The sequence below is a fragment of the Olea europaea genome, chromosome 1, assembly GCF_002742605.1.
Source record: "Olea europaea var. sylvestris chromosome 1, O_europaea_v1, whole genome shotgun sequence".
Taxonomy (NCBI): Eukaryota; Viridiplantae; Streptophyta; class Magnoliopsida; order Lamiales; family Oleaceae; genus Olea; species Olea europaea.
The window spans coordinates 18,761,450-18,787,361 of NC_036237.1; the positions used below are offsets into that span (position 1 = coordinate 18,761,450).

General features: G+C 38.0%; 1 protein-coding gene across 1 annotated transcript; it reads left to right on the forward strand.

Moving 5' to 3' along the window:
• The first annotated feature begins 134 nt into the window (after positions 1 to 134).
• On the forward strand, positions 135 to 3,135 carry LOC111396385 (thylakoid lumenal 17.4 kDa protein, chloroplastic-like). Its single transcript, XM_023022828.1, has 4 exons — positions 135 to 361; positions 483 to 607; positions 1,002 to 1,248; positions 2,705 to 3,135. Exons 1-4 carry the CDS (start codon positions 244 to 246, stop codon positions 2,926 to 2,928), a joined length of 714 nt encoding a protein of 237 aa, XP_022878596.1. The 5' UTR covers positions 135 to 243; the 3' UTR covers positions 2,929 to 3,135.
• The last annotated feature ends 22,777 nt before the right edge of the window (positions 3,136 to 25,912 follow it).

Consider the following 25,912-nt stretch of genomic DNA (forward strand, 5'->3'; position numbering starts at 1 on the left):
AGAGCCGAGCCGACAAGCCGCGAGCCGGCTCGGACCAATTGACATCTCTAGTTGGAATCGTATAAAAATATTAATAATAAATAAAAATTATTAATTTATAAAGGTTATAAAGAAGAAAATTCTAATTCTCAAATGGAACAGAAGAATTTCGAGGTCCAACCACCTCCTGACACATGGCAATTGGATAGGCAGCAATGCAGATAAGCCATCGACTGACGAATTTCAAACGAATAGACAGGAAAAATGGCAACCATCTCTATTCCTCTATTGCAAAAAGCCATCTCCGGCCGGCAACTTCCGGCCAAATGTGGTCGTCCCACTCCTCAAGAGCTCCACTTGCCCTTCAAAATCAGGTGTTACTGTAAGAATTCCGTTAGTTTCGTGATTTTGTTAAACAATTATAAGATTATTTTGCAGTAACAGAGTTTTGTATTCCAGTATAAGACCGCGATTATATATTTGATGCGTGTTTGTGGGTTCAGCGACGAGGGATGGTTTCATATCTGTAGATAGTTTTTCTCAATTTAAGGAGCTGAGGAGTGTAGCTTGTGGCGTTCTTGCTGTTTGGGCTGTCACTGCTGCCTCGCCTGTGATCGCAGCTAATCAGGTCAAAATACAAGACCCATTTTTTGTTGTCAAATTTTGATTTTTTTAATTTTCATTTTACATCGGAACAGTATTAATATTTGAGGTTGAGGTAATTTCTTTGTGATTACTCTGCCGGCCAATCAACAAAGATCTGAAAATGACAACTTTTTGAGCCTACGAAAGGAAATTCCATTGACAAACTTTTAATTTGATTAAGATATATGTTTGTTTTGAGAGTTAATCTCTCGCAACTCTCTTCCTGATACTAAACGCGAGCCTGAATGGATTGTGAAATGTTGTGAGCGGAGTTTATGAAATGTTCTACCATTTGAGATAATTTAGAGTATTATTATTTGTTGTTTTAAGGAAGAAGTGTTGGAATGACTTGAAATGCGTTGGGGTTTGATTTGCAGAGGTTGCCTCCTTTGTCGACAGAGCCAAATAGATGTGAACGTGCATTTGTGGGCAATACAATAGGTCAAGCAAATGGAGTCTATGACAAACCACTCGATCTTCGTTTCTGCGATTACTCTAACGAGAAATCCAACCTTAAGGGGAAGTCTCTCGCTGCAGCGCTCATGTCGGATGCAAAGTTTGATGGGGCAGACATGACTGAGGTGGTGATGTCAAAGGCATATGCTGTTGGAGCCAGTTTTAAGGGTAAAATAGTTTACACTCTCACATCTTTTGTATGTTATTAGCTATGACCGTGTTCCTCTATGCGAAGTGTTCTTGCAACCTTATTTCATGTAATTAAGAAATTCAGCAAGAGGAGAATGAGGGTCCATTTGGTAGGGCTTTTGTTTTTGCTACTGCTTCTTGTAGCAGAGGTTCTTTAAGAAGTTACTTTAGGCCAAATTTCTCTAAAAGTTCTTCTAGAGCTCTCGTAGTCAGGTAAAACACTTCCAGAAAATTAACTAAACATGTTCAGAAGCTGTTTCTTTAATCTCAGAAGCAGATTTTGACTTTTCACGATTTCTGCCAAATGAGCTCTGCTGGTCTGTTTAATGCATTTTAGAGCAGATAAACACAAAACCGAATGCAATACTTCTAATATAACAGGAATATGAATTGTGACATATGCGAATCATCAAAAGACTGCACAAAAGACAAAATTTGATACTTATATTAGTGTTGTCATAAAAATATCGGGCTTCCTCTAGGAATTTAATAGTATGCTGTAATTCTCTCCAAGATTCACACAATTCTATTCTTCCTCTGTTGTTTCGTAAACTATATGTATCGGAATATATAGTTATTGAAAGAATAAAGTTGGTTAGTTAATGGAGAGCCAATACGGGACAGAGTGTAACGTGCACAATAGTACCTTTCCTAACATATTTGAACAAGAGAACTTGCAAAGATTAGATTGATGCTGAACTTCTTGAATATATGTGTTTATTTCCTTTGTTCATTTTACGTACTCAGCTAAATAAACCGGACCTATACCAGGTTAAATCAATTTTTTCATGGGAAATGTCCTCATTAAAGCCTCTTCAGTGGAGATGTTTAATTCGAGTTCTAAATACTAGATTACAGTTGTAACCTGTAACCAATAAATATAAGCTGTTTAATGCTTCAATTAGTCTCCTGTTGCCTTGAAGTTGCGCATCTTTTAAATTTTCTACCTTTCATTTGTGGAATGAGAATGATGGTCCTAATTCTTGTATATGCTCGTCAACAATCAAATTTAATATTAAGAATGTTTTTACACCATAAATTTCCATCACTATTACCGGCAAAGCTGTTAATTGATTCCACAAAGCTACGGTTATCATGTTTAATGATGAGATAATATCTGTTTGTTACTGTTGGATTGCGCAGAGCCTAGTATTTAAAGGAAAGGGTCCCCCTAATACTTGCTATATAGAGTATTTTAGGGGTTCAATTTTTGAGGGCTTGAGAGAACCTTTTACTCTTCTATTCTATTATGCTGAAACCTACAACGATAAGTGGACACAACTCTCACACTGAGGGTGAACCACTAAATCTATATGTCCTTTTTTATTATCTTTTGTGTCATTCTATTCTTATTGTTCTTGTAACGAATGCAGAAGCAAAAAGTTCTACATATGACTCTGTTATTAATGTGAATAGTTGTTGTAATAACTTCCAGGCACAGACTTCTCAAATGCGGTTGTGGATCGAGTGAATTTTGGGAACGCAAACCTCCAGGGAGCCGTGTTTAAAAACACTGTGCTATCTGGATCCACGTTTGTGGAAGCTCAACTCCAAGATGTAGACTTTGAGGACACCATCATTGGTTACATTGATCTTCAGAAACTTTGTACAAATAAGACTATCAACGATGAAGGAAGAGTTAACTTGGGATGCCGATAATCTTTTCGCAATTGCTTGGTATTTGTTTCTTTTTCTCATATAGTATACCATAATATATAAAGTGAGTTGTATTTGCTGAAGATAGTTGTACTAATCCGTTTTCCTTAAACTTTCAAAATATATTCTGATTTATACAGCCATAATGAATTGTATTCACTTTGTATACTGCATGACACTCCACATAGAATTCTTATAATTTTCAGTTTATTTTTTTATTTTTTTTTAATGATTCTATTTACTGCTCCAATAGATGCTCGACCAATGCCACCTCACATGTTGTACTCTTAACAGCAGTTTGCTATCAGTAACCAAAATGTCCGTTGTTTGGTCTCTCTTGTGCCTTCCATTTATAGAAACAGAGGTGGAGCATTTTTCTTAAATACTCTCTCTCGCATTTGGAAGAATTAGTCGGGTGTCATAAGGAGATTAGTTTGATGGGATTTTTGAGGTGAAAAGTGGTTGATTAGATTGACTTTCCGTGGATTATTCCTTCTGATTTGGTGAAATCCCTTCTGGTTTGGTCTACACCCAACCATTTAGTACAGATGATGTTTTTGCATAGGTGTAAGCGACTTTATCAACGACAATCCATTCATTCTTTCAACAGTATAAATTATATAACTATTAATTTAAAAAGAGATTTTTCTCGTTGTACAACTGAGGTTGACGGTTGACAATGTCCTCACATGAAGGGTCCACGATTTTTTTTATTCATCGTGGGCCCCCTTTCATGTGTGTAATTGTCAATTGGGGTTCGTGAGCTCCCTTTCATGTGTGTAATTGTCAATTGGGGTTATTAACCTCAATTGTACATGTAGCACTTTTCTTTAAAAAGTCGTCATTCTGTTGGTCTTAGAATGTGAATGGCAGGTCTGGCGGCAACCAAAATTCCTTGGTGTGCATTCCTCAACGGACTTTCCAAATCATACCTGCCACTAACACTTCTTTTTATTCCCTACTAAAAATTTAAAAATGACAAATTAAAATAACTTCCGAAAAAATATATTAACGAACTCGACCGACTACATTATGAAAACTTTCTGACTAAAAAACACGTGTCATGCTAACCTTTTGCCCTCAACTGATGCTTTAGGTAGAGGGGATAGCTGTGCCAACCAAACCTTAGGTAATGGTTGGTGGAGAGTGCCACCCAACTTTCTGCTCATTCATTCTATAGTATTTATGGGCCATTATCTTCTCAGGATCAGATATTCAGTCATATATATTGGGGGGGAGAGAGAGAGAGAGTAGAAAGGTCGATGGTGATGGCTTCTTCCATGTAATGTTTCTTGCTCAAATGAGTATTCCAAGATCACCAAGCATTGACGCATTTCAAAACGTAAATGAGATGCTGGTGTTGGTGATCGCGAGATGCTCATTTGGGCAACCAATATTACACTGGAGGCTTTGTATGTCTCAATCCTCAAGAACTGCATGTCACCAGATAAGTATTTATTTTTTACTTCTAGCTACTGTGTGAGTGTTTGGTACATTTTATTAAGATTATAACTTTTCATTTTTCTCTGTTAATCATATCCAAAAATCCAAGACTCGTAAGCATAGGAAAATGCATGTTTCAAAATTTTCACCTCATTTTTTTTTCTGTGAATCCTATTTATTTAGTTTCGATCTAATATATATATTTATTCCTTTGCTTACAACTAATAAACTGGTAAATATTTGTGTCTGACCTCTTGAGTTTCTACTTAGAAGTCTAGAATTCACTCTCAACGCCAACACGGGATTTACAAGTGTGCGGTATCGACATTGAGAAATCACAACAATGGCAACTTTGCAGGTTGAGATGATGTAATCATAATTAATCCCTGTTTGACAAAGCTTTTTGAGAGTATAAATTTGTGATTTTCAAGAAATATAGTTAGAAATTGAATACAGCTAAATGGTGTGGTTAAAATAAAAATTTGACCAGTTTAAAATTTCAAAAAAGCAGGGGTTAGCTCCATGTTTGGCAGCCATTTTGGCCGAAAGGTTGATTTACTTTTTGACCGTTTTCTTGGAAGTGGGATGCAGTGGTACATGCTCTGTTTGTTTCCCATTTTGGTGAGAATGAGAACGAAAAATATAGTCGTTATGAGTCCTACATAAGAGATAGAAATTCAAATTTGATGACTTGATGTGATGGATATCGGTCATGTTTTTCATTTTAATGAGGAAATAATGAAAAACAAACAGGCGCATAATTTTGATTGCACAGGATGCATAAAGACGACTTTGCCATTACTTCACCTAGTATGAATTTCATTTGTAGGGGCAACTAAGTAATTTTGCCCTCTATTGTCAATAAATGTGGCTGTCTCCTCCGGCAATAACGGGCAAAATTCTTCTAAACATCAGCATTTTAATCGGAATAAAACCTCCCAAATCGAAATCTAAGTCCAATTCTTTAAAAAAAAAAAAAAAAAAAAAAAAGGTAATGGAGTCAAGAACCAACCGGGTCTCGAACGGTTCTTTGTTCATGAATTGGAAATGTAGATACCAGGGCTGGAACTGAACTTGTCCATTTCATAAGCTTTTAATTTTTTTATAATTTATTCAACTTAACTCAATACATCGGTTCAACAAGTGTCAAGTTTGCAAGGCCGAGCAGTTTATACAATAATCAATCATATTCATTCATTTGAATAATTTAATCATATCCCTCTTCGTCGTAGTCACACATGATTGCATTTTACGCTCTGTCCACACCATAAATCCTTCTTGAGGCACCGCTTGCCTTCACAGTTGAAACTGGATGCTATTATGCTAGGTATTGAAAACTATTTGGTGCCATATGCAATGGATTAAAAAATGTTGAAATATGTATTTGGCGGGATATTTATTTCTTCTATTTTTGCTAGATATTAAAAAAATAAAATAGAAAAAATAATTTGTATTGTCAACTCACAATTTTTCTAAAAATAAAATAAAATGTTGTGGATATAAGTTCAAGTTCGAGTTTGTTTCCAGTAATTACGTGAGCCCTAATAATTCTGTTTATCTCTTCAAATAAATTGATAGTTTCAAATATTGAAATACAGAGATGAATCCACCAGACGTCCAAACCTAAATTTGTTAACAAAGTTAAAATCAAGCGATGAGAATTTACTAAGATCACCGGAAATGGCTACAAAAATTAGAAAATTTTAACAAACTAGTGCGGGTGGTGGCGATGTGAGAAATTCAACGTAGAAAAATGGCATAATTGAAAAGTTTTTTGAGAAGGTTACCTTAAGTTAGCTTTCTCTAAAAGATCTTCTAACTCGATAATTCATTCGGTGTGACTTTTGAAAATTCTAGAGTTTTTGAAATCTAAAAATTACTTTTGAACACATTTGATTAATTTTATGAAAGTTTTTCCTCTAATTAGAATACCTTTTGGAAGAAGTTAGTTCAATCTAACTTCCTCTAAAAATAGTTTTGAAATTGGAGGTTCTTTTATAAAATAGATTCCAAACAAAAATTATAACTTCATCCAAAATTTCTTTTACATAAAGTGAAAATAAAAGTCATATCAAATGGGTTTAAAGCATTTTATTCGAAAGAAGCTTTTTAGTCTCCGAAGAAACTTTTAATCTTTTGAAATTCCTGCCAAATTTGTTGTTGAAAACTATCTCTCTGTTGTGCTTCAATCTAGTTATGAAAAAGACATCTCAATATAATTGTTTAATAAAGAAGTTCTTATTTTTGTATAAGAGCAATGAAATTAAACTGTCATGTTTGATTTTCATTCTTTAAAAATTTTAACTACATATTTTGTTAATAAAATAATTTTACACATAAATTTAAATTTTTTTCTATTTGTTAATTACATATTCTCCAAAAAATCGTTATAGTTAGTTCTCCAAAAAATTGGGGATCAAATACACCCATAAATCATATGCAAATGAATAAACTATAAAGGAAAAGAAAAGAAAATTCAAGTACAGAGTTAAATGTTTCATTGCCCACTCAACTTTGGGGTACGTCATGACTTATCCACCGAACTTTCAAACTTTTCCCGCTGGCCACTGAACTTTAATCCGTTATCGCCCATTACCCACCGGAACAAATCTGTTAGTTGACGACTCTACGTGGCAGACGGAAAACTGAGTTGGCCCGTTAAATCATAACAATTGTTAAATGTTTTGCCAAATCAGGTCCATATCAGCAAAATGAACACGTCTTTGAGCCCCAAAAACCAGGAACACGCCTTTCACAGTTTCACTTTCCTTTCCTTAGAAAACCCACCCAAATTGCAGAATCCAGAAACAAGGTTGAAGAAGAAATTGGAAGCGAAATAGAAACCCTAAATCCCCAAAATTGTGGTTCGACAGTCGATACCCATAGCCCGGTCCTTCCCGCCATCATTCGCTCGTCAAACAGCCCAAATGAAGCATAAAGAACCAGGACCCTTCCATTTCTGCAATTCGAGCGAATGGACGGACAACATGAAGCTAAAATGTCGAACTTTTTGTGGTTTTTCATGGGTACGAAGAGTCCATTCTCGTGGTAAAGATTAATGGATAAATTTCATTTCATTTCTAGTTTGAATAATTTGGCAAGGTTATTGGATTTGGATGATGCAGTTTTCTTCTCCTTTTTTAACGATAATGCACATCTTTCACAATTTTTCCCATATCTCTGTATATGTGTACGGTGCACTGAGTGGTGCAACATAAAGTATAAGGCAAATGAGGGAAGAAGGGTGCAAGGGATTTATAAACTGGGCTGCAAATGGTGGACATGGGTTTCGAGGGCAGGAAAACGATGAAGTGCGAATCATAGTACCTCTACAGGAACACATGTTTGCTAATGTGTTTCCCTTTTTGACGAAAGCTGCTATGGGAGTTGGATCATTTTGTTGCAGTGAAGCAGCCATATTTCAAACAAGATTTAGAAGAACCCAAATGTATAAAGTAGACAGGACAATGGTTTTCCTTGGAACAACAATTGAATTATGGTTCTTTCAAATGTAAATGATTTTGCAGTATAAATTGAGAACCTATTATGTATGGTTGGTTGGGTATATATTAGCAGAAATTGTGTTTGTAATCCTTTGTGTTTAAAGTTGTGTTGTTTAAACAATAAGCCATGCAAACCAATATAGAAATAAAATGTCCTGATTGAAATACAGAGATGAATCCACCAGACGTCCAAACCTAAATTTGTTAACAAAGTTAAAATCAAGCGATGAGAATTTACTAAGATCACCGGAAATGGCTACAAAAATTAGAAAATTTTAACAAACTAGTGCGGGTGGTGGCGATGTGAGAAATTCAACGTAGAAAGATGGCATAATTGATATTAATTAACGCAAAGATAGGGAGTAATAGTCGCAAGTGTATAACTTGAGGGGACCATCACACCAGGGTTTGAGGTTTGCACAAAGAATAGACTTTTTCACTTTTTTATTTTTTTATTTTTTTCCCATAATGTAGGTAGTAATTTTTTTATAAGTATAATTACCGTGTCAAGTGTACCAAAATTAATTTTGTGGTATTGATTTTTTTACACATATATGCATGGTAATTACGTGTAATCATTTTTATGGCTTATGGAATTTGAATTTGGAAAAAGTTCTATAATTTTGATTATGATATTTTTATTTTACTTACCAATTTCAGTTCCAACTTGGAAATTCTATTTAACCCTCTCTTTACCCCCATTAATTTCGAGTTAAATGTTTCATTAGTCACTGATCTTTGAGGTACGTCACGACTTACCCATCGAACTTTCAAACTTTTTCCACTGGCCACTGAACTTTAATCCGTTACCGCCCATTACGCACCGGACCAGATCTGTTAGTTGACGAGTCTACGTGGCAAATGGAAAACTGAGTTGGCTGTTAAATCCTTACAATTGTTAAATGTTCTGCCAAATCAGGTCCATATCAGCAAAATGAACACGTCTTTGAGCCCCAAAAACCAGGAACACGCCTTTCACAGTTTCACTTTCCTTTCCTTAGAAAACCCACCCAAATTGCAGAATCCAGAAACAAGGTTGAAGAAGAAATTGGAAGCGAAATAGAAACCCTAAATCCCCAAAATTGTGGTTCGACAGTCGATACCCATAGCCCGGTCCTTCCCGCCGTTGTTCTCTCGTCCAACAGCCCAAATGAAGCGTAAAGAACCAACACCCTTCCATTTCTGCAATTCGAGCAAATGGACAGACAACATGAAGCTAAAATGTCGAACTTTTTGAGGTTTTTCATGGGTACGAAGAGTCCATTCTCGTGGTAAAGATTAATGGATAAATTTCATTTCATTTCTAGTTTGAATATTTTGGCAAGGTTATTGGATTTGGATGATGCAGTTTTCTTCTCCTTCTTTTCTAACGATAATGCACATCTTTCACAATTTTTCCCATATCTCTGTATATGTGTACGGTGCACTGAGTGGTGCAACATAAAGTATAAGGCAAATGAGGGAAGAAGGGTGCAAGGGATTTATAAACTGGGCTGCAAATGGTGGACATGGGTTTCGAGGGCAGGAAAACGATGAAGTGCGAATCATAGTACCTCTACAGGAACACATGTTTGCTAATGTGTTTCCCTTTTTGACGAAAGCTGCTATGGGAGTTGGATCATTTTGTTGCAGTGAAGCAGCCATATTTCAAACAAGATTTAGAAGAACCCAAATGTATAAAGTAGACAGGACAATGGTTTTCCTTGGAACAACAATTGAATTATGGTTCTTTCAAATGTAAATGATTTTGCAGTATAAATTGAGAACCTATTATGTATGGTTGGTTGGGTATATATTAGCAGAAATTGTGTTTGTAATCCTTTGTGTTTAAAGTTGTGTTGTTTAAACAATAAGCCATGCAAACCAATATAGAAATAAAATGTCCTGAAAATAAACTTCACACTTTTTAATATACTCAAACAAAAAAAAAATAAAAAAATAAAAAAAATAATCTTTTTCGAATTTACCTTCAACTGGTCCGTCCACGTGCACGCCAACGAGTCCTTGCTCTGAAATGGGTGCTGCTTCTTCACTCTTTGGTTGGCCTCTTCGAGCCGTCCACATCTGGGTAATTGATTTTCTTGATTTGGGGCTTCAGGTTTCGGGGGGTTTGGAGGATTTCGGGCGCTTAGGTAAATTTCGACTGAATTTGGGGGATTCAGGATGGAGCTTGGCCAATTGGCTTGAGAATTTCCTTCTTCACGTTTCTTGGGGATTTAGGGTTTGAGAGAGGAATATTTCATTATGCTGATATGGACCTGATTTGGCAGAACATTTAACAATTGTAAGGATTTAACGAGCCAACTTAGTTTTCCGTCTGCCACGTAGACTTGTCAACTAACAGATTTGGCCTGATGGGTAATCGGCAGTAACAGATTAAAGTTCATTGGCCAGTGGGAAAAGTTTGAAAGTTCGGTGAGTAAGTCGTGATGTACCCCAAAGTTCAGTGGCCAATGAAACATTTAATTGTAAGGAAATTAAGGTTCGTGTTAAATTAGCTTGTAATCTTCAATTTGAGAAAATTGTTGGGTTGGGATGTAATTAAAAATTTCAAGGAGGTTATATTTTTGTTGCTGTTAATTTATGAAGAATGTCATTGGGGATTCCATGATTATCAATTCACGTTAACTTTATATTCTTTCTACACAACTTGCGGCAAAAGCAATTTACTTAATTTACAAAACCACGCTGCATATGTTTGTATAAAATTAATTGCATGGGCTATAATTATTTCTTTTTAACAATTGTTTTAATATATGACTTCTGCATTTTGGATGTGTTCTTTTATATTAACATTCTTTATATTTGTAGAAAACCCACCCAAATTGCAGAATCCAGAAACAAGGTTGAAGAAGAAATTGGAAGCGAAATAGAAACCCTAAATCCCCGAAATTGTGGTTCGACAGTCGATACCCATAGCCCGGTCCTTCCCGCCGTTGTTCTCTCGTCCAACAGCCCAAATGAAGCGTAAAGTGAAGAAGCACAACTCTGTAAATATATATGGCTCCTGAAGAGCAAATGTTTCTAAATAATAGTTTATTATTACTTTTGAAGTATCACAATATTATAATTAATATTTTAGAAGATTATTATTTGTTACTGAAAAGTATGAATTATAATTTTTAATATTTTAGAAAAATACTGACATTGTTTTTGAAGAAGCTATAGTCAAATATGATGTGCTTCTAAAGTAGTACATGTTTCAAGGAACATGTAATAGGAAAACATGTAACTTATGTCATCAAATTGACTACTTGATTAACTAGTACGTGATGTTTAATCATAATTTTTTAAATTAATTGTATTTATGTTTAATCATATTTTTCGAAATTAATTGTATCTTCTTTTGCTTTATTATGTAGTTAATCAAATGGCAAATATTACAAAACTTGAGTTTGCTGCACTTCATATATCTAGCAAAAACTATTTGTCATGGGTACTCGATAGTGATATCCATTTTGTTTCAAAAGATTTAGGAGAGACAATAAAAGAAGAAAATAAAGAATCTTTATAGGATTGTGCAAAAGTGCTCATTCTCCTTCGCTGTTATCTTCATGATGGATTGAAAATTGAATCTCACTGAGAAAGATCCATAGGTTTTCTAAAAAATTAAGCAAAATATTTGATCACCAAATGACTATGGTCCTATCCAAAGTCTGCTATAAGTGAATGTACCATCGTTTGCGAGACTTCAAACCTATTAGTGAGTACATTTTTGAATTGTTAATAATATGTTCAAAATTGACCTTATGTGGAGAAAAAATCATTGATAAAGATATATTGAGAAATCATTTTACACCTTTCACGCCTTGAAAGTGCTTCTGAAGTAGCAATATCGTAATGTAGTTTCAAAATATACTCAGAACTTATATCTTATCTGTTTGTAGTTGAACAAAATAATGATCTGTTGATGAAAAATCATAGGTGACATCTAACTGGTTCTGTAACATTGCTTGAAGCAAATAAAATATCAAGATATCAAGACAAGGAAGTGGACGTAGACATGGACGTGGACATTAAAAATGAATGATGGACACCCAATAAAGGAAAATGGAGATAATCGCAGGGTCACAACCAATGCAGCAACTTATTCCTTTTTTAGTTCAAGTAGTTAATAGTTAGTTAGTTCAAAAGCATAAAATAGGAAATTGAGTCTGCGTGAAATGCCAATAAACGTGATGGGGGATATCTATAGAATTCATCCAGAAAAAAACAGTGTGCTATGAAGAGAGTTAGGCCTCTCAAAGAGCCTGAGAGTCTTATGTTATTTCCATTTCCATCTTTCATTAACTAACAAATAATTTCTCAGTTTACATTCTTCAATTCTATAAAGCAATTACTGATACACAGCACCGTTCTAGTGCTAAATTCAACTCTATTAGCTCTAACAGGTCAACAGATTGGTGCTTTGAACAGTGTAGGAGTTATCCATTCAGCAAAACCATGGTCAAATACTTATCAATTGGTATCAGAGCATTGATCTTAAGGGCAATGGCAACAAATTTCTGCACGAAAACAAAAGAGAGTTGGGGCTCAATATTGAATTGACCAAAAAAGATGATATGGAGATTAGAAGGGGAAGACTAAGAAGAGACGTTAGGATTTGATTTACAAGGACGACTCATAATCTCTATCTTCTATGACGATAATACTGAGTGGTCGATCTCTAGAGGGAAGAAAATTTTCTCCAAGACTTAATTATTTGGAGGTAGAGAAAATAGATGTTGCAAAAGGTTGTTTTGACTGCCAAACATGGAATTGGTTTCATGGCGTTGATCGACAACGGACCGTGCAAACTTGGGAAGAATTGAAAAGGTTGATGATAAATAGATTTTTACCATGACAAGAGGTCAAATTTTCAGATAATTTTTAACGTCAAGGCAAGAAGGAACCAATTACCAATCGGATTTGGAGATCCCGATGGAGAAACTTGAGATGATGGATGGACATAAACAAGATAAAAAGGAGAAAGGATTGGCAACCACTACAGCCAAAATCACTGTCACCTCTGAAATTTCTATTAAAATTGATGACAGCAAAGCGTAAATGGTCGGTCGAACTCCTTGTGCAGAAACCATCGTTATAGGAAGTTAGAGGTTAATTGAAATTGTATCAGCTCCACTGTCGACGAATTTAGAAGGCGTGGTGGAAGAAAAATTCGTCAATAAAGACAAATCGTTGGCTATAGCTGAAGACAAAATGCATAATACTGAAAGGTTGGACCAAATTCTGGAATGGGCGATAAGACAAAAGAGGTTCTTGAAGCAAGCCCAATTCAATTTCAACCCTTATAGAATTAAAAGTAATATTTATAGCCCAAACATAAGGCCCACATTCACAGCCTTAGTCCCTTCAAACACTGTTTTTTTAATCAGTTCAACCCAAATTTAAATCCCAACCTACATGACAATTATTCCCAGACAATTTACCTGACCTATCAAACATAAATTACACATCACCAATCAACTACAATTTTATTCTGGGTCGTCGGTTCCAAAAATTGGAAAGCCCACAAAGGGATGTAACTAGTTATGGGATTTGTATGGATAAGATTCTATGTGTAGGTGGACGGCGTCAAAACTTTTAAACTAAATTTGGACTGAAATATTCAATTACGACATTTGCATTGATAGGGATTCTTACTAAATAAATGGTTCAATTTTATGAAATTTCGAATTTTAAATTTGAACCACATTCCACCATGAGGACAGGTGGATTTCGAGACGACGACATTGATGGACGCCCAATAAAGGAAAACAGAGATAATCAACAGGGTCACAACTAATGCAGTAGTTTGTTCTCTTTTTAGTTCAAGTAGTTAATAGTTAGTTAGTTCATAGGGATAAATTAGGGAATTGAGTTGTAGGGTGAAATGCTAATAAATGTGATCGGGGGATGGCTATAGAATTCATCCAGGAAAGTAGTGTATTGTTAGGGATGGCCAAAAAAAAAAAAAAAAATGTCAAACCTGATACTTGCTGGTCCTGCCCCCAACGAAGCGGGGATTACCCACTTAAATTGGGTATTTGGGTCAGGGAATTTCACCCCGAGGCGGGTATGGGTAACACCCATTTCGCCCTATCCCGTTTAATTTTTTTTTAGAATTCAATACTTTTATTGAAAAATTCCACGAAATTTCATTAATCTTGAAAGAAGATGATAACGAAGTGCTTGTTTGGTAGGAATTTTGATAATTGATTTTTTGACCGTTAGAGACAAAGTGAGTCCTATCTGTGAGAGAAAAATTCAAAAATGACGATTGAAATAGTGAAATAACGATCAAAAAATTGATTTTAGTTGGCTTTTAAGTTGTACCAAACAAGCTCTATGGTTATCTAAGGAATATGATAAATAATAAAAATCTTAGTTTACCAAATATATTCGAATAATTTAACTTTTAAAAATAATTAAATTAATTAAAAATTTTAATAACTAAATTATTGTCTCTCGTCAATGAATGTGGACAATAAGATGAATTATCAAAAACTAAAAAAATAAATAAATAAAATTAAATTAAATTATACAGGTACGTAAACGGGACATTGTGTGCCCCGTCTTGCCCTAAATAGGTAATGGGGTGGGGAAACTACCCCGACTCGATCCCGCTCTATTGCCATCCTTATGTATTGTGAGGAGAGTTAGGCCTCTGAAAGTGCCTGAGAGTGTTATTTTCATTTCCATATTTCATTGTATAACAAATATATTTCTCAGTTTACGTTTTTCAATTCTATAAAGCAATTACTGATACACAGCAGCTTTACTGCTTTTCCTACCATTCTAGGGCTAAATTCATCTCTATTGGCTTCAACAGATCCATAGATTGGTGCATGCAGCAGCTCGAGAGTGATCCATTCAGCAACCACAGTCATGTACCTATCATTTTCCTATGGATGAAGTTTACCAAATTCAATCAAAATTATCACTTATTAAGTTTAAAATGGATGACTTAAGATCTCAATTCAATATTTAATTATTGTTGACGAGTAAATATATTATGTTATTCATCTCGTTGAATAGAATATGACTATCCTTGGGCCCCATTAATTTCAAAGTTTGGGTCCTACTTAATTTTGAACTCAAAGATTCTCAAATTAAGAACCATATCAACATATGATAGGTTCGACTTTGACATTTTATATCACGTTAATTCTACTTATCGATGGTAAATTATTCTTTTTCTTAATAGTTATGTGCATGTATATATATATTTTTTCTATATGTTGGGGGTGTGTACATATGTGTTGGGGGTTAGGTTGACGCTTGCTTTTAGATAGGATGTAGAATATTCTTCCATTTTTTTTAAGTTTTAGGTTTTCCAAATACAAATGGAAGATGTTTTTAATTTTTATGTTAGGTGCTGATTAAATAATCACTCGTGCAAAATTCTCTTTACTAATTTGTTTGAAGAAGTACTATTTCAAATCAGTGTTTTCTTCTTGTTATCTGGGGAATACCGGCTCGTTTTTTACCAGGTTGTTGCTGGGAATGGCGAAAGTGCTAGGTTTATGGGAAGGGCCAGTGAAGCAATAGAGACATACCATCACGTGATTACGCTATTGGAATCTACTTGGGGTGATGGGGATAATGAAGAATCAGTAGTGCCATTGTTGGCATTGGGCAATCTTTTAATAAAGGAATGAAGGACATCGATTACTGAAAGCCCTTTCAATAGGTTTCAACTTTTTACTTTGCATATTATTCCGTTATTATAGATTCTTTGCTTGTTGATCATTAGCCTTTTACATTCTTACCGTTGCTTGCACATACAGAATCTTTAACATTTTATTATACCTTATCCTACGATGCTTCAATCACATGCCATGTATCAACCAGCTAATAAACTAACTAGGCTTGTACTCCATGTCATTATTTTACCTAGCCTAGACAAGGCCAGCAAATATAGATAGTCGAAATAATGCCATTATCTCAGCCAAGGCATCATGTAAAATCTGACCCTCTATGACTAAAACAAGGTATCGCAATCTGCTGCAGCCATCTCCAAAGCGATTAGCCTTTAAACCCACAAAGTCATCTTCTTACTTCAACTCTTTCAAGAAATCTTCCACACAAGATCTTCTGAGCGATTAATTTATGTGACATCTGTGGAGTATATGCCTCTCAATCAATTTATCAACCTTCTTATTAGATGTCAAACCTAAGTTATAAGATGACCACATTTCAGAATTCTAAGCGACACCTAGGAAAAGATGTCTCAACTATTAAGATGAGACCATGTATCATTCATCCAATGACAACTTCACATGTTCTACTATAAAAGCTCATACTTAGTATCATTTGAGGGTAGTACAATTTTATACTCTCAATAGTATTGTTGCTTATTCTTATTGTTTTCTCTCTACAACCCAGTGCCCGTACAAATAGTTGTGGCTCACAACTTTTGTTCATCCCACACCTAAATATACAAGTTAACCAACTTGATTGTTGGAGTACTCATGACCTCCTCTCTCACCAATAAAGAAAGCTACCAAGTGTATGGGAGCCTTACATATAGATGTGAGTGGAAAGGCAACCCTCTCCGTAGCTCACAGTTGAGCCCTTGGTCCTTTTTTCAAATGGTGATTGACCTCATCGGGCTTCTGTTAAAGAGGAAAGGCAACGCATATAATGTCATTATTGCCATAGACCACTTTATCAAGTGGGTGGAGGACCCTTGTCCAAGTTTATAAGGCCAACACTTCCAAATACCTTTGGAAAAACATCTTCTGTGGGTTTGGCATTCTCTACTTGATTGTCTCTGACAATAGATGGCAATTTGATACAAAAAGGTCAGAAAGCTCTACTAAGAGCTAAGTGTAAAAAAATAAAAATAAAAATACATCTCTATACCTTACTACGCTGAAGCAAACGGCCAGGTCGGAGCCTTCAATAAAACCATCAAGTATACCCTAAAAATGAAGCTTGATGTCTCCAAAGGACTATGGGTTGATGAGCTCTCCCAAATGTTGTGGGTCATTCGAACCACAAGCATAATTTTACTAGAAAAACTCCATTCTCAATGGCCTGTGGAGTTGAGATTATGGGCCCAGTTGAGGTAGGATTGCTCTTACCTTGTTAACAAGCCTACAATGAGATTACCAACGAAGAGCTAAGGAGGGCTGAACTCGACTTCCTTGAAGAAAGAAGAAATACACTCAAATAAAACTCTTCTCATACCTATGAAAATGACCTAGTATTATAACGTTAAAGTGAAAAATATGTTATTTCACATAGGCGAGTAATAAATGTGTTTTTAAATACTTTTTTAATATCTAAATATGATTATGATTGACGAAATGAATGAAATTCTACTCACAATTGGTAACATTTGTTTTTGTAGGGCAAAAATCACCTAAGGAAAGAGAATTGGGCACAAGGGTGTGAAAATGGACCAAAAGAGTATAAAATTGTGAAGTTGAGAACCAAAGTGAATAAGTTAAAAAGTTCAAGAACCTGGACCTGTAATTTATGGAGGGAAAAATTGATATAAAAGTCAAAATATGAGAACCAAATTGTACAAGATCAAAGTTGAAGACCTTGCAGCAATTCTTTGGGGACTAAATTGAAAAGAAGGAAAAAGAGGGCTAGTGCACTTTAATCCCAATTTTGTGCAACTGAGAGCAACCAAAGTGTTAAGGTGTGCACCTTATTTTGTACAAGGCACACGCCTTAGGTTGAAAATGAGGACATATGCGCACATTTTAATTTTTTCAAGGAGTCTTCTTGTGATTTGGCTGGGACGGTCCTTATCATTTTTAAACACTATTTTCACCCTTTCTATTGTTCATTCTTCCATATTTTAAAACCCTAGCATAGAGAAAAAAAAGGGACAGCTTCTCTTTCTTTTTCACTTCCTTTTCTTTTTCTTTCTTTTTCCCCTCTTCTTTCTTCTTCTTTTTCTCCTTATTTCTTCTTTCTTTTTCAAAATTTTTTTAGTGTTTTTGGGAGCAAAACATAGAGCTCAAAGGATAATATGTTTGGAGAAATAGTTTGAGAAAGTCAAGATCAAACCATCAAGAATTCAAATTCAAAAAGTGTTTTATCTTCACTTTGTATTTTCTTCATTATTGTTTTATATTTGCAATGTTTTGTATGAAATATTCTCCTTTTTATCATATATTTAACATTAGCTAAATATTTGAGTTGAAATTTATGGTATTAACTCAACCTAACTTTAATTGATTTTAATATTTGCTCTTTAAAGTAAAATTATTTATTTTCATGTGTTTTTACTATTGTTATTATTGCATTTTCATTTGTGTGACCAATGAATGATCGTATTTTGTGATTTGTACATCGTTCGAGAGAAAATTTTGCATTTTAGACTAAATAATAGAAACCCTAGATTTGTGTAGGGGATAGAGATATACCCCTAACCCTAGGTGACTCAATGAATTATTTTCGCAAAGATTTAATACAATTATTTGGTTTAAATTGACATAGAGATATAGTAGATTAAATTAATCAATTAGGGTTAATTTCACTTGACAGAAGTAATTAACTAAAATTGAAAAATGGGTCTAACATCGTATATGAGTAATTTGTTAATTGGCATGTGAAAAAATTAATTAGTTAACGGTTAAGCGAAATCATGAATTCTAACCACGTTTTCCTCCAAAATTCCTAAGATTTATAGATTTTCTTATTTTGTAGATTTTTAGTTAATTTTTTTTATATTCTAAAATCTAATTATATTTTGTGTTTGTTTAAATTAATTAAAGTTGTGTAATCAGAAATAATATTCCTAGAGGGATCGACAATCCAAACTAAAAAATTCTACTTTATTACTTAAATATGACCCGTGCACTTGCGGGTTGCACTTTCCTCAAATGAACCAAGCATATGAATATTTGTCGCCAACTGGAAAAGTCCCTATGCATCAAAGAAGAGCTACACCTTGGTATATATAAAATTGAGGACATGGGTAGAAAGAACAACGTTACCTATGGAAGATAGAGTTTCTATGCAAGTACTACTAGTGAGCCCACTTGATAAGCTAGATAAACTCTCCAGACTCTGTAAAAATTTCTTTGATTAATTAAATGATTTTCAACACGACCATTTTCACTTTTACCTCTCCAGGCAATGTGATCTCTCTCTGAGATCTAGCTTCCAAGGCTTATCGAGCCACTCAGTCGCTTACCATGGTTGGTATATATAAAATTGAGGACATGGGTAGAAAGAACAACGTTACCTATGGAAGATAGAGTTTCTATGCAAGTACTACTAGTGAGCCCACTTGATAAGCTAGATAAACTCTCCAGACTCTGTAAAAATTTCTTTGATTAATTAAATGATTTTCAACACGACCATTTTCACTTTTACCTCTCCAGGCAATGTGATCTCTCTCTGAGATCTAGCTTCCAAGGCTTATCGAGCCACTCAGTCGCTTACCATGGATGAAATATTATCATGCAAGGTGATATCAGTTGACATAGGAAACCACTTCTAGAGATAGGCAATGTAAATCGTGACACGCAAATGCAAAGCCGTCAACCCCCACCTCGGGGGCACTCTGCTTCTACAAGAGACCATCGACCCCCTGGGGTGCTCTATCTCTACAATAGACTGTCGACCCCCCTAGGGTGCTCTACCTCTACAATAGACCGTCGACCCCCCTGGGGGCACTCTACCTCTATGTAAGACCAACGACAGGCATGGGATTATTTATAAGGTCATCTTAACACTTAGCCTCAAAATCTCTGATCAATTAATAAGGTTACACGGCAGTCACCACGAGCACAACCCCCCGAGGTAGTTAAAACTCCCCACTTCGAATGTGGGGATAATGGGAAGGCCAACGTGGGACATGTGGCACCACAACCTCTCGGCTCCCGCTCAACTTTCGACGTCAATAAATACCTCCTAAGGGCAACATGTATGATTTGATTGCACATTTTTTAGCCTTTTGAATTCCAAAATTATTTTCTCCTAACGCGCCTACTGATTTTCACACTGGAGGTAAAATGGGGGAGAAAGCGCTGCCCTCACTTTTTCAGGTTACACTCTCCCATCAGAGTTACAGAAATGCCTAAAGGTCGCCAGGCAGATCAGGAGGTGTTATTCCACCATCATTTAATTGACACCATCTGTGGGAATCATTTGAACTAAAAAGTTATGTCGAGAAGACGAACAAGGCGTGATACTCGTTTGGTTGGAAATACGGTGGAGACGGAGTCGGAGTCAGTTGCAAGGGGTCACGAGCCACCGTCACTTTCGCAATATGTGACACAGAGTTGATTCAGCGCTTTGAAGACTTAGTTGGCAACAATGATGGTGCTCTTGGAAAACCAGTCGCAGAAAGACACGGTCCCTCCATTGAGTCCAACGGAAGTGACGAACTAGCAACCGCCTCAAGCGCCACCCGCAGTTGTTCCACCCATCTCTTGACAGGGGGCGGAAGTTGCGGGGGCCCCAGTGGTCATAGCTCAGCAGCCCCCACAAGCCATGGTGGACCTGGAACAAAAGATGGAATAAATCATGGCCCAGAAGATAGATGATGCACTGTCCAAGAGAAAGGATAGGCAGAGGCAGATGGTTTTGGAGGAAGACCCGTACGCCCCTGAGATCATGGCAGTCCCCTTGCCTAAAGGCTTCAAATAGCCCATGATAGAAGCCTATGATGGAGTCACGGATCCGCTTGACCACTTGCGGACCTTTGTAGACCTGATGAGGCTTTATATCGCCCTAAACGCAGTGATGTGCCGGTCCTTCCCCCCCACACTCAGGAGAGAAGCTAGGGACTGGGTAGCAACCTTGGCCCCACGGTCTATCAAGACGTTTGATGAGCTCTCCAGGAGCTTTGTGGCTTACTTTCTAAGCAGCAAGAGGAAGAGAAAAACATCCATTGGGTTCATGCAGGTCATACAGGAGAAGGACGAGTCATTGCAAGAATACTTGGCTAGGTTTAGCTGGGCAACTCTTGGCATAAAAGACCTGCAAATGTCCGTAGTGGTTACTGTCTTGATAAACGAAATGTGAAATCAGGCCTTTAGAACGTCACTCTCCAAGAACCCCCCAGAGTCAATGCATGACCTATTGAAGAAGGGAGATAAATATGTCGATGCGAAGGAAGTGGAGAAAGTGACTAAAAATCTCAGGGATGGATGGGAGACGAATGTACATAAGAGAAAAGCGTATGATGAGCGAAGGCACACTGATAAGAATAAGTCGAAGAATGAACATATGAACAAGGGTTATGCCCAAGACTGGTCGGTTCAAGCAAAAGCGAGAGGAGGCCAAGGCACCCACCCCTTTGAACATCCCACATACGAAGTTATTAATGGAAATATAGCACATGAAAGAGCTCGAATGGCCTAAACCGATGCTGACTTTCTCCAGCAAGAGAAATCACAGTAAGTACTGCCATTTTCACAAAGATCACGGACATGATACTGAAGAATGTCTGCAGTTGAAGGACGAAATTGAGCGCCTGCTAAGGCAGGGACTATTGGCTAAGTATGTAAAAAATGACACGGGCAAGCAAAGTCTCGAAGGACTACCCCACCAAGGGCAGGAGTGATAAACACGATCATTGTGAGAGTAGCTTCGGGTGGCGACTCAAATTCAGCTAGGAAGAGCTATGCGCATTCCATAGGGGTCGCTCTATCTAGAAAAAAGCAAGGTTCAATCCAGAGAAATGTGTTTTTGGTACTGCAGGAGGAAAATTCCTAGACTTTATGATCACGCAAAGGGGCGTCGAAGTGAACCCGGACAAAATTCAGGCAATCATAGAAATGAAAAGCCCTACCAGTAGGAAGGAGGTCCAGAGGCTAACAGGGCGGGTAGCAGCTTTAAATCATTTCATGAGCCAGGGGGCGGACAAAAGCTACCACTTTTCTGAGGCTATAGGGTGTTCCTCCAACTTCGAGTGGACCCGTGAATGTGAAGAGTCACTTAGGAGCTTGAAGCAGTCATTACAGGAGCCCTCGATTTTGACCAGTCCATGCCCCGGGGGCGTGTTGTGTCTCTACTTGGCAGTCTCACCAAGGGCAGTCAGCGCGGTGCTAGTGAAAGAGTTCTCAAAGGTACAAAAACCGGTCTATTATGTGAGCCAAGTATTGAGGGGCGCAGAGGTAGGATACAACCTGGCTGAGCAGCTGTGAGCCAAGTATTGAGGGGCATAGAGGTAGGATACAACCTGGCTGAGCATCTAGTATTTGCATTAATTGTCGCGGTTTGGAAGCTGAGTCCTTATTTTCAATCTCACACGGTGCAAGTAATGACCGACCAACCTATTAAGCAGATCCTACATTGACCGGAGACTTCTGGAAGTATGTTGAAATGGGCAATCGAGTTAAGTGAGTTTGATATTGAATTCAGGCTAAGGATGGCTATTAAGGCACAGGCTCTAGTAGACTTCATCGCTGAGCTCACCATTCCGCCTGAGCACCTGCCAAGAGAACAGGTAGATTGAAAAATTTATGTGGATGGATCTTCGAACGATGAGAGATCCGGGGTGGGGATCATAATGATAGGGCCAAATGGTGAAGAGTTGGAATACTCACCGCGTTTTGAATTCCCAGCTACAAATAATGATGCCGAGTACGAGGCAGTGATCACGGGTTTAGGACTGGCAGCCAGACTCGGGGTAACTTCAGTAGAGATTTGCAGTGATTCTTAGTTGCTAATCGAGCAAGTGACGGGAGAATTCGAAGCAAAAGATGGAAAGATGGCAGGATATTTAATGGAGGTCAAAAACTTGCAGAAGGGGTTCACCAGGTTCAAAATAACAAAGGTCCCCCGAAAAGACAATGAGCGGGCGGACGCACTGGCTAAGCTCGCATTTGCTAACCCCAGACGTCTGCCTCGCACAGCGAGCGTGTAAATCTTGCAGCGACCTAGCATCCAACACGCGGTCGATGTTGTGAATGTAGAGCAAGGGGAGAGTTGGATGGACCCTTTGGTTGAATATCTCACAAAGAACAAGTTGTCGGAAGATGTATTCACAGCAAGAAAGCTAAAAGTTCAGGCAGCCTCATTTGCCGTCATCGATGGACTACTTTACAAGCAAGGTTTCACAATGCCATATTTGAAATGTTTGCGACTGACGGAAGCACATGAGATACTAGTCGAGATATATGCAAGAATTTGTGGCAACCACCAAGGGGCGACCGCCCTTGCGTTCATGACGCTTCGACAAGGATATTATTGGCCTAGTATAAAGGAAGACGCTAAAGAGTTAGTGAGAAAGTGCGATGCATGTCAATGCCATGGAAATTTGATCCATATTCTAGCCGCGCAACAGACAGCAGTTTTTGGGGTATGTCCCTTCTTTCAATGGGGGATGGACATCTTGGGGCCTTTGCCCCTAGCTAAGGGGCAAAGGAAGTTCTTGCTAGTCATCATAAACTACTTTACTAAATGGGTAGAGGTTGAGCCCTTAGCCACTATCACAACTACAAAGGTGCAAGGATTCGTCTGGAAAAATATCATATGTAGGTTTGGCATACCCAGAGCAGTTATTACAGATAATGGAAAACAATTCGACAATCACAGTTTTAGAGCCTTCTGTACAAGCTACCACATAGACCACAGGATGACTTCAGTCGCTCACCCACAGTCAAATGGACAGGCCGAAGTGACCAATTGAGCCATACTATGGGATCTGAAGATAAGGCTGAAAAGAAGAAAGGGCTTTGGGCAGATGAGTTGCCCAATGTGCTATGGGCGTATCACACAACTCTTCGAGAACCGACCGGGGAGACACCATTTAGATTGGCCTTTCGGATGGAAGCCGTGGTTCTAGTTGAGATCTTAAGCGAGACAGGAAGGATGAAAGTCAAGCAGCTCGATGATGCAGCGACTAGGGGAGAACTCGACCTTCTTGAAGAGGTAAGGGAGAAGGCGGCAATAAGAATGATGACTTATAAACGAAGAGCCGCCGAGTACTTCAACCGAAGAGTGAAGCCAAGAGTCTTCCAGCCAGGAGATCTCGTGCTAAGAGATGCAGCAGCTGTAGGACACCCCCCACCAAAACTTGGTCCAAACTGGGAAGGCCCATACGAAGTAATTCGCAGGTTGGGGATGGGAGCTTACAACTTGAAAGATATGAAAGGAATGTTACTAGGTAGGCCGTGGAATGCAGAACGCCTCAAAAAATATTACCAGTAGATTTCGAAATAGATGCACAAGCTGCGCTTTTATAAATACAGTAGAATAGGTTGCATCGTTTATTCTCTCCATGTAACACCTCATGAAGGCGCCCTTAGTTGTTATATTTTATCTTATTCAATGAAAGACCTTGGCAGTGGCAGATGATGAGGGCGCTATGGAAGGGCCAGCCTAGTTGGGACGTCTCGGTGCTCCTACTGAGCTCACAAATCCAAGAATTTTTTATGCTAACAGGAATCTTGAATCTCCATGCTCATCCCATGAAGACATGTGGTTAACATAGCCCAAGAGGCTAGGCAGAGAGCCATTGAAACCAAAAAATTGGTTAAAGCCCTAAACCGCTAGAAAATGCCCTCGACGGTCGACATAGCTCAAGCAGCTAGGCGGAGAGCCATTGAAACCAAATATTTGGTTAAGGCCCTAAACCGGTAGACCATGCTCTCGACGGTCGACATAGCCCAAGCGACTAGACGGAGAGTCATTGAAACAAAAAATTTAGTTAAGGCCCTAAACCGCTAGACCATACCCTCAACGGTCGACATAGCCCAAGCGGCTAGGCGGAGAGCCATTGAGACGAAAAATTTGGTTAATGCCCTAAACCACTTAACCATGCCCTCGACGGTCGACATAGCCCAAGCGGCTAGGTGGAGAGCCATTGAAACCAAAAATTTGGCTAAGGCCCTAAGCCGCTAAACCATGCCCTCGACGGTCGACATAGCCCAAGCGGCTAGGCGGAGAGCTATTGAAACCAAAAATTTTGTTAAGGCCCTAAACCGCTAGACCATGCCCTCAACAGTTGACATAGCCCAAGCGGCTAGGCGGAGATCCATTGAAACCAAAAAATTGGTTAAGGCCCTAAACCGTTTAACCATGCCCTCGACGGTCGACACAGCCCAAGCAGCTAGGCGAAGAGCCATTGAAACCAAAAATATGGTTAATGCCCTAAACCGCTAGACTATGCCCTCGACGGTCGACATAGCCCAAGGGGCTAGGCAGAGAGCTTTGAAAAGTCAAAAAATTAGCTAAGGCCTAGTGCACGCGAGACAAATGACATTCACCCATGCTATCAAATAGTTGAATGTGAGAAATAACGCTAGGAGAAACAAGCCTCAACATTAATAACCGCCGATAACATAGCATTCATACAAAAAGCATGTAATGTACTCTTGCCCACACTCCGGACAAGTAGGAAATGATGCTACATGTAGAGATAAAAGGCAACACAAAAAAAAAGAGAACTGACAAAAGGTGCTACTGCTAAGTCATGCTTCAACTTGAAGGGAAAACACCACCACTGCCGCCCTGCGACGAAGGACCAAGTGACCTAGATGACTGCGTCCCACTCTCCTTCCTTTTGCGCTGTGCAAGGAACTTGTCAAAACCTGAGGGTTTAATGGAAGGGTGCTCGGTCAATATCCATTCCTTGGTCAGTTTGATAGACGCTACCATCGCCTTCCCCCGTACGAAACGCAAAGCCCCGGCATAATCAGACGATGACTTGTACTGCTCAACAGATGCCTCCAAGTCCCTAGTGTACTGAGTAGAGGCCTTATACCTCTCGACCGCCTCCTCCTGAGCACGAGCCAACTCAGACCGCAAATTGTCGTTCTCTATCTCCTGCTCTTCAGCTCGAGCCTCCGACGCCTCACGAGACTTCTTCAAGGAAGATATCTTCTTCTTGTAGTGATGAGCCTCCTTTTTCTTTTCCTCTGCAAGAGTCTTCAGCTCTAAGGCCTGGAGACGACTTGATTCGTCAATCCTGGTCTGAAGGGCCACCACCTAAAGGATGAGAAGACAATATAAGAGTCGAGTGGTATAACTATGCATAAAAAAATGTGTATGTACATATATATAGACTTTGAAGCGTATCCTCTGGAGATAGACCGCCGCAGCCCTCTCAATATCGTCCGTGCTACGTCTTGCAATCGACC

Excerpts from the sequence above, each read along its gene's own strand:
- LOC111396385 (XM_023022828.1), top strand. The coding sequence starts at position 244 with ATGGCAACCATCTCTATTCCTCTATTGCAAAAAGCCATCTCCGGCCGG. Across the intron at positions 362-482 it reads CTTCAAAATCAGGTGTTACT|CGACGAGGGATGGTTTCATA; the intron begins GTAAGAATTCCG and ends TTGTGGGTTCAG. Across the intron at positions 1,249-2,704 it reads TGTTGGAGCCAGTTTTAAGG|GCACAGACTTCTCAAATGCG; the intron begins GTAAAATAGTTT and ends AATAACTTCCAG.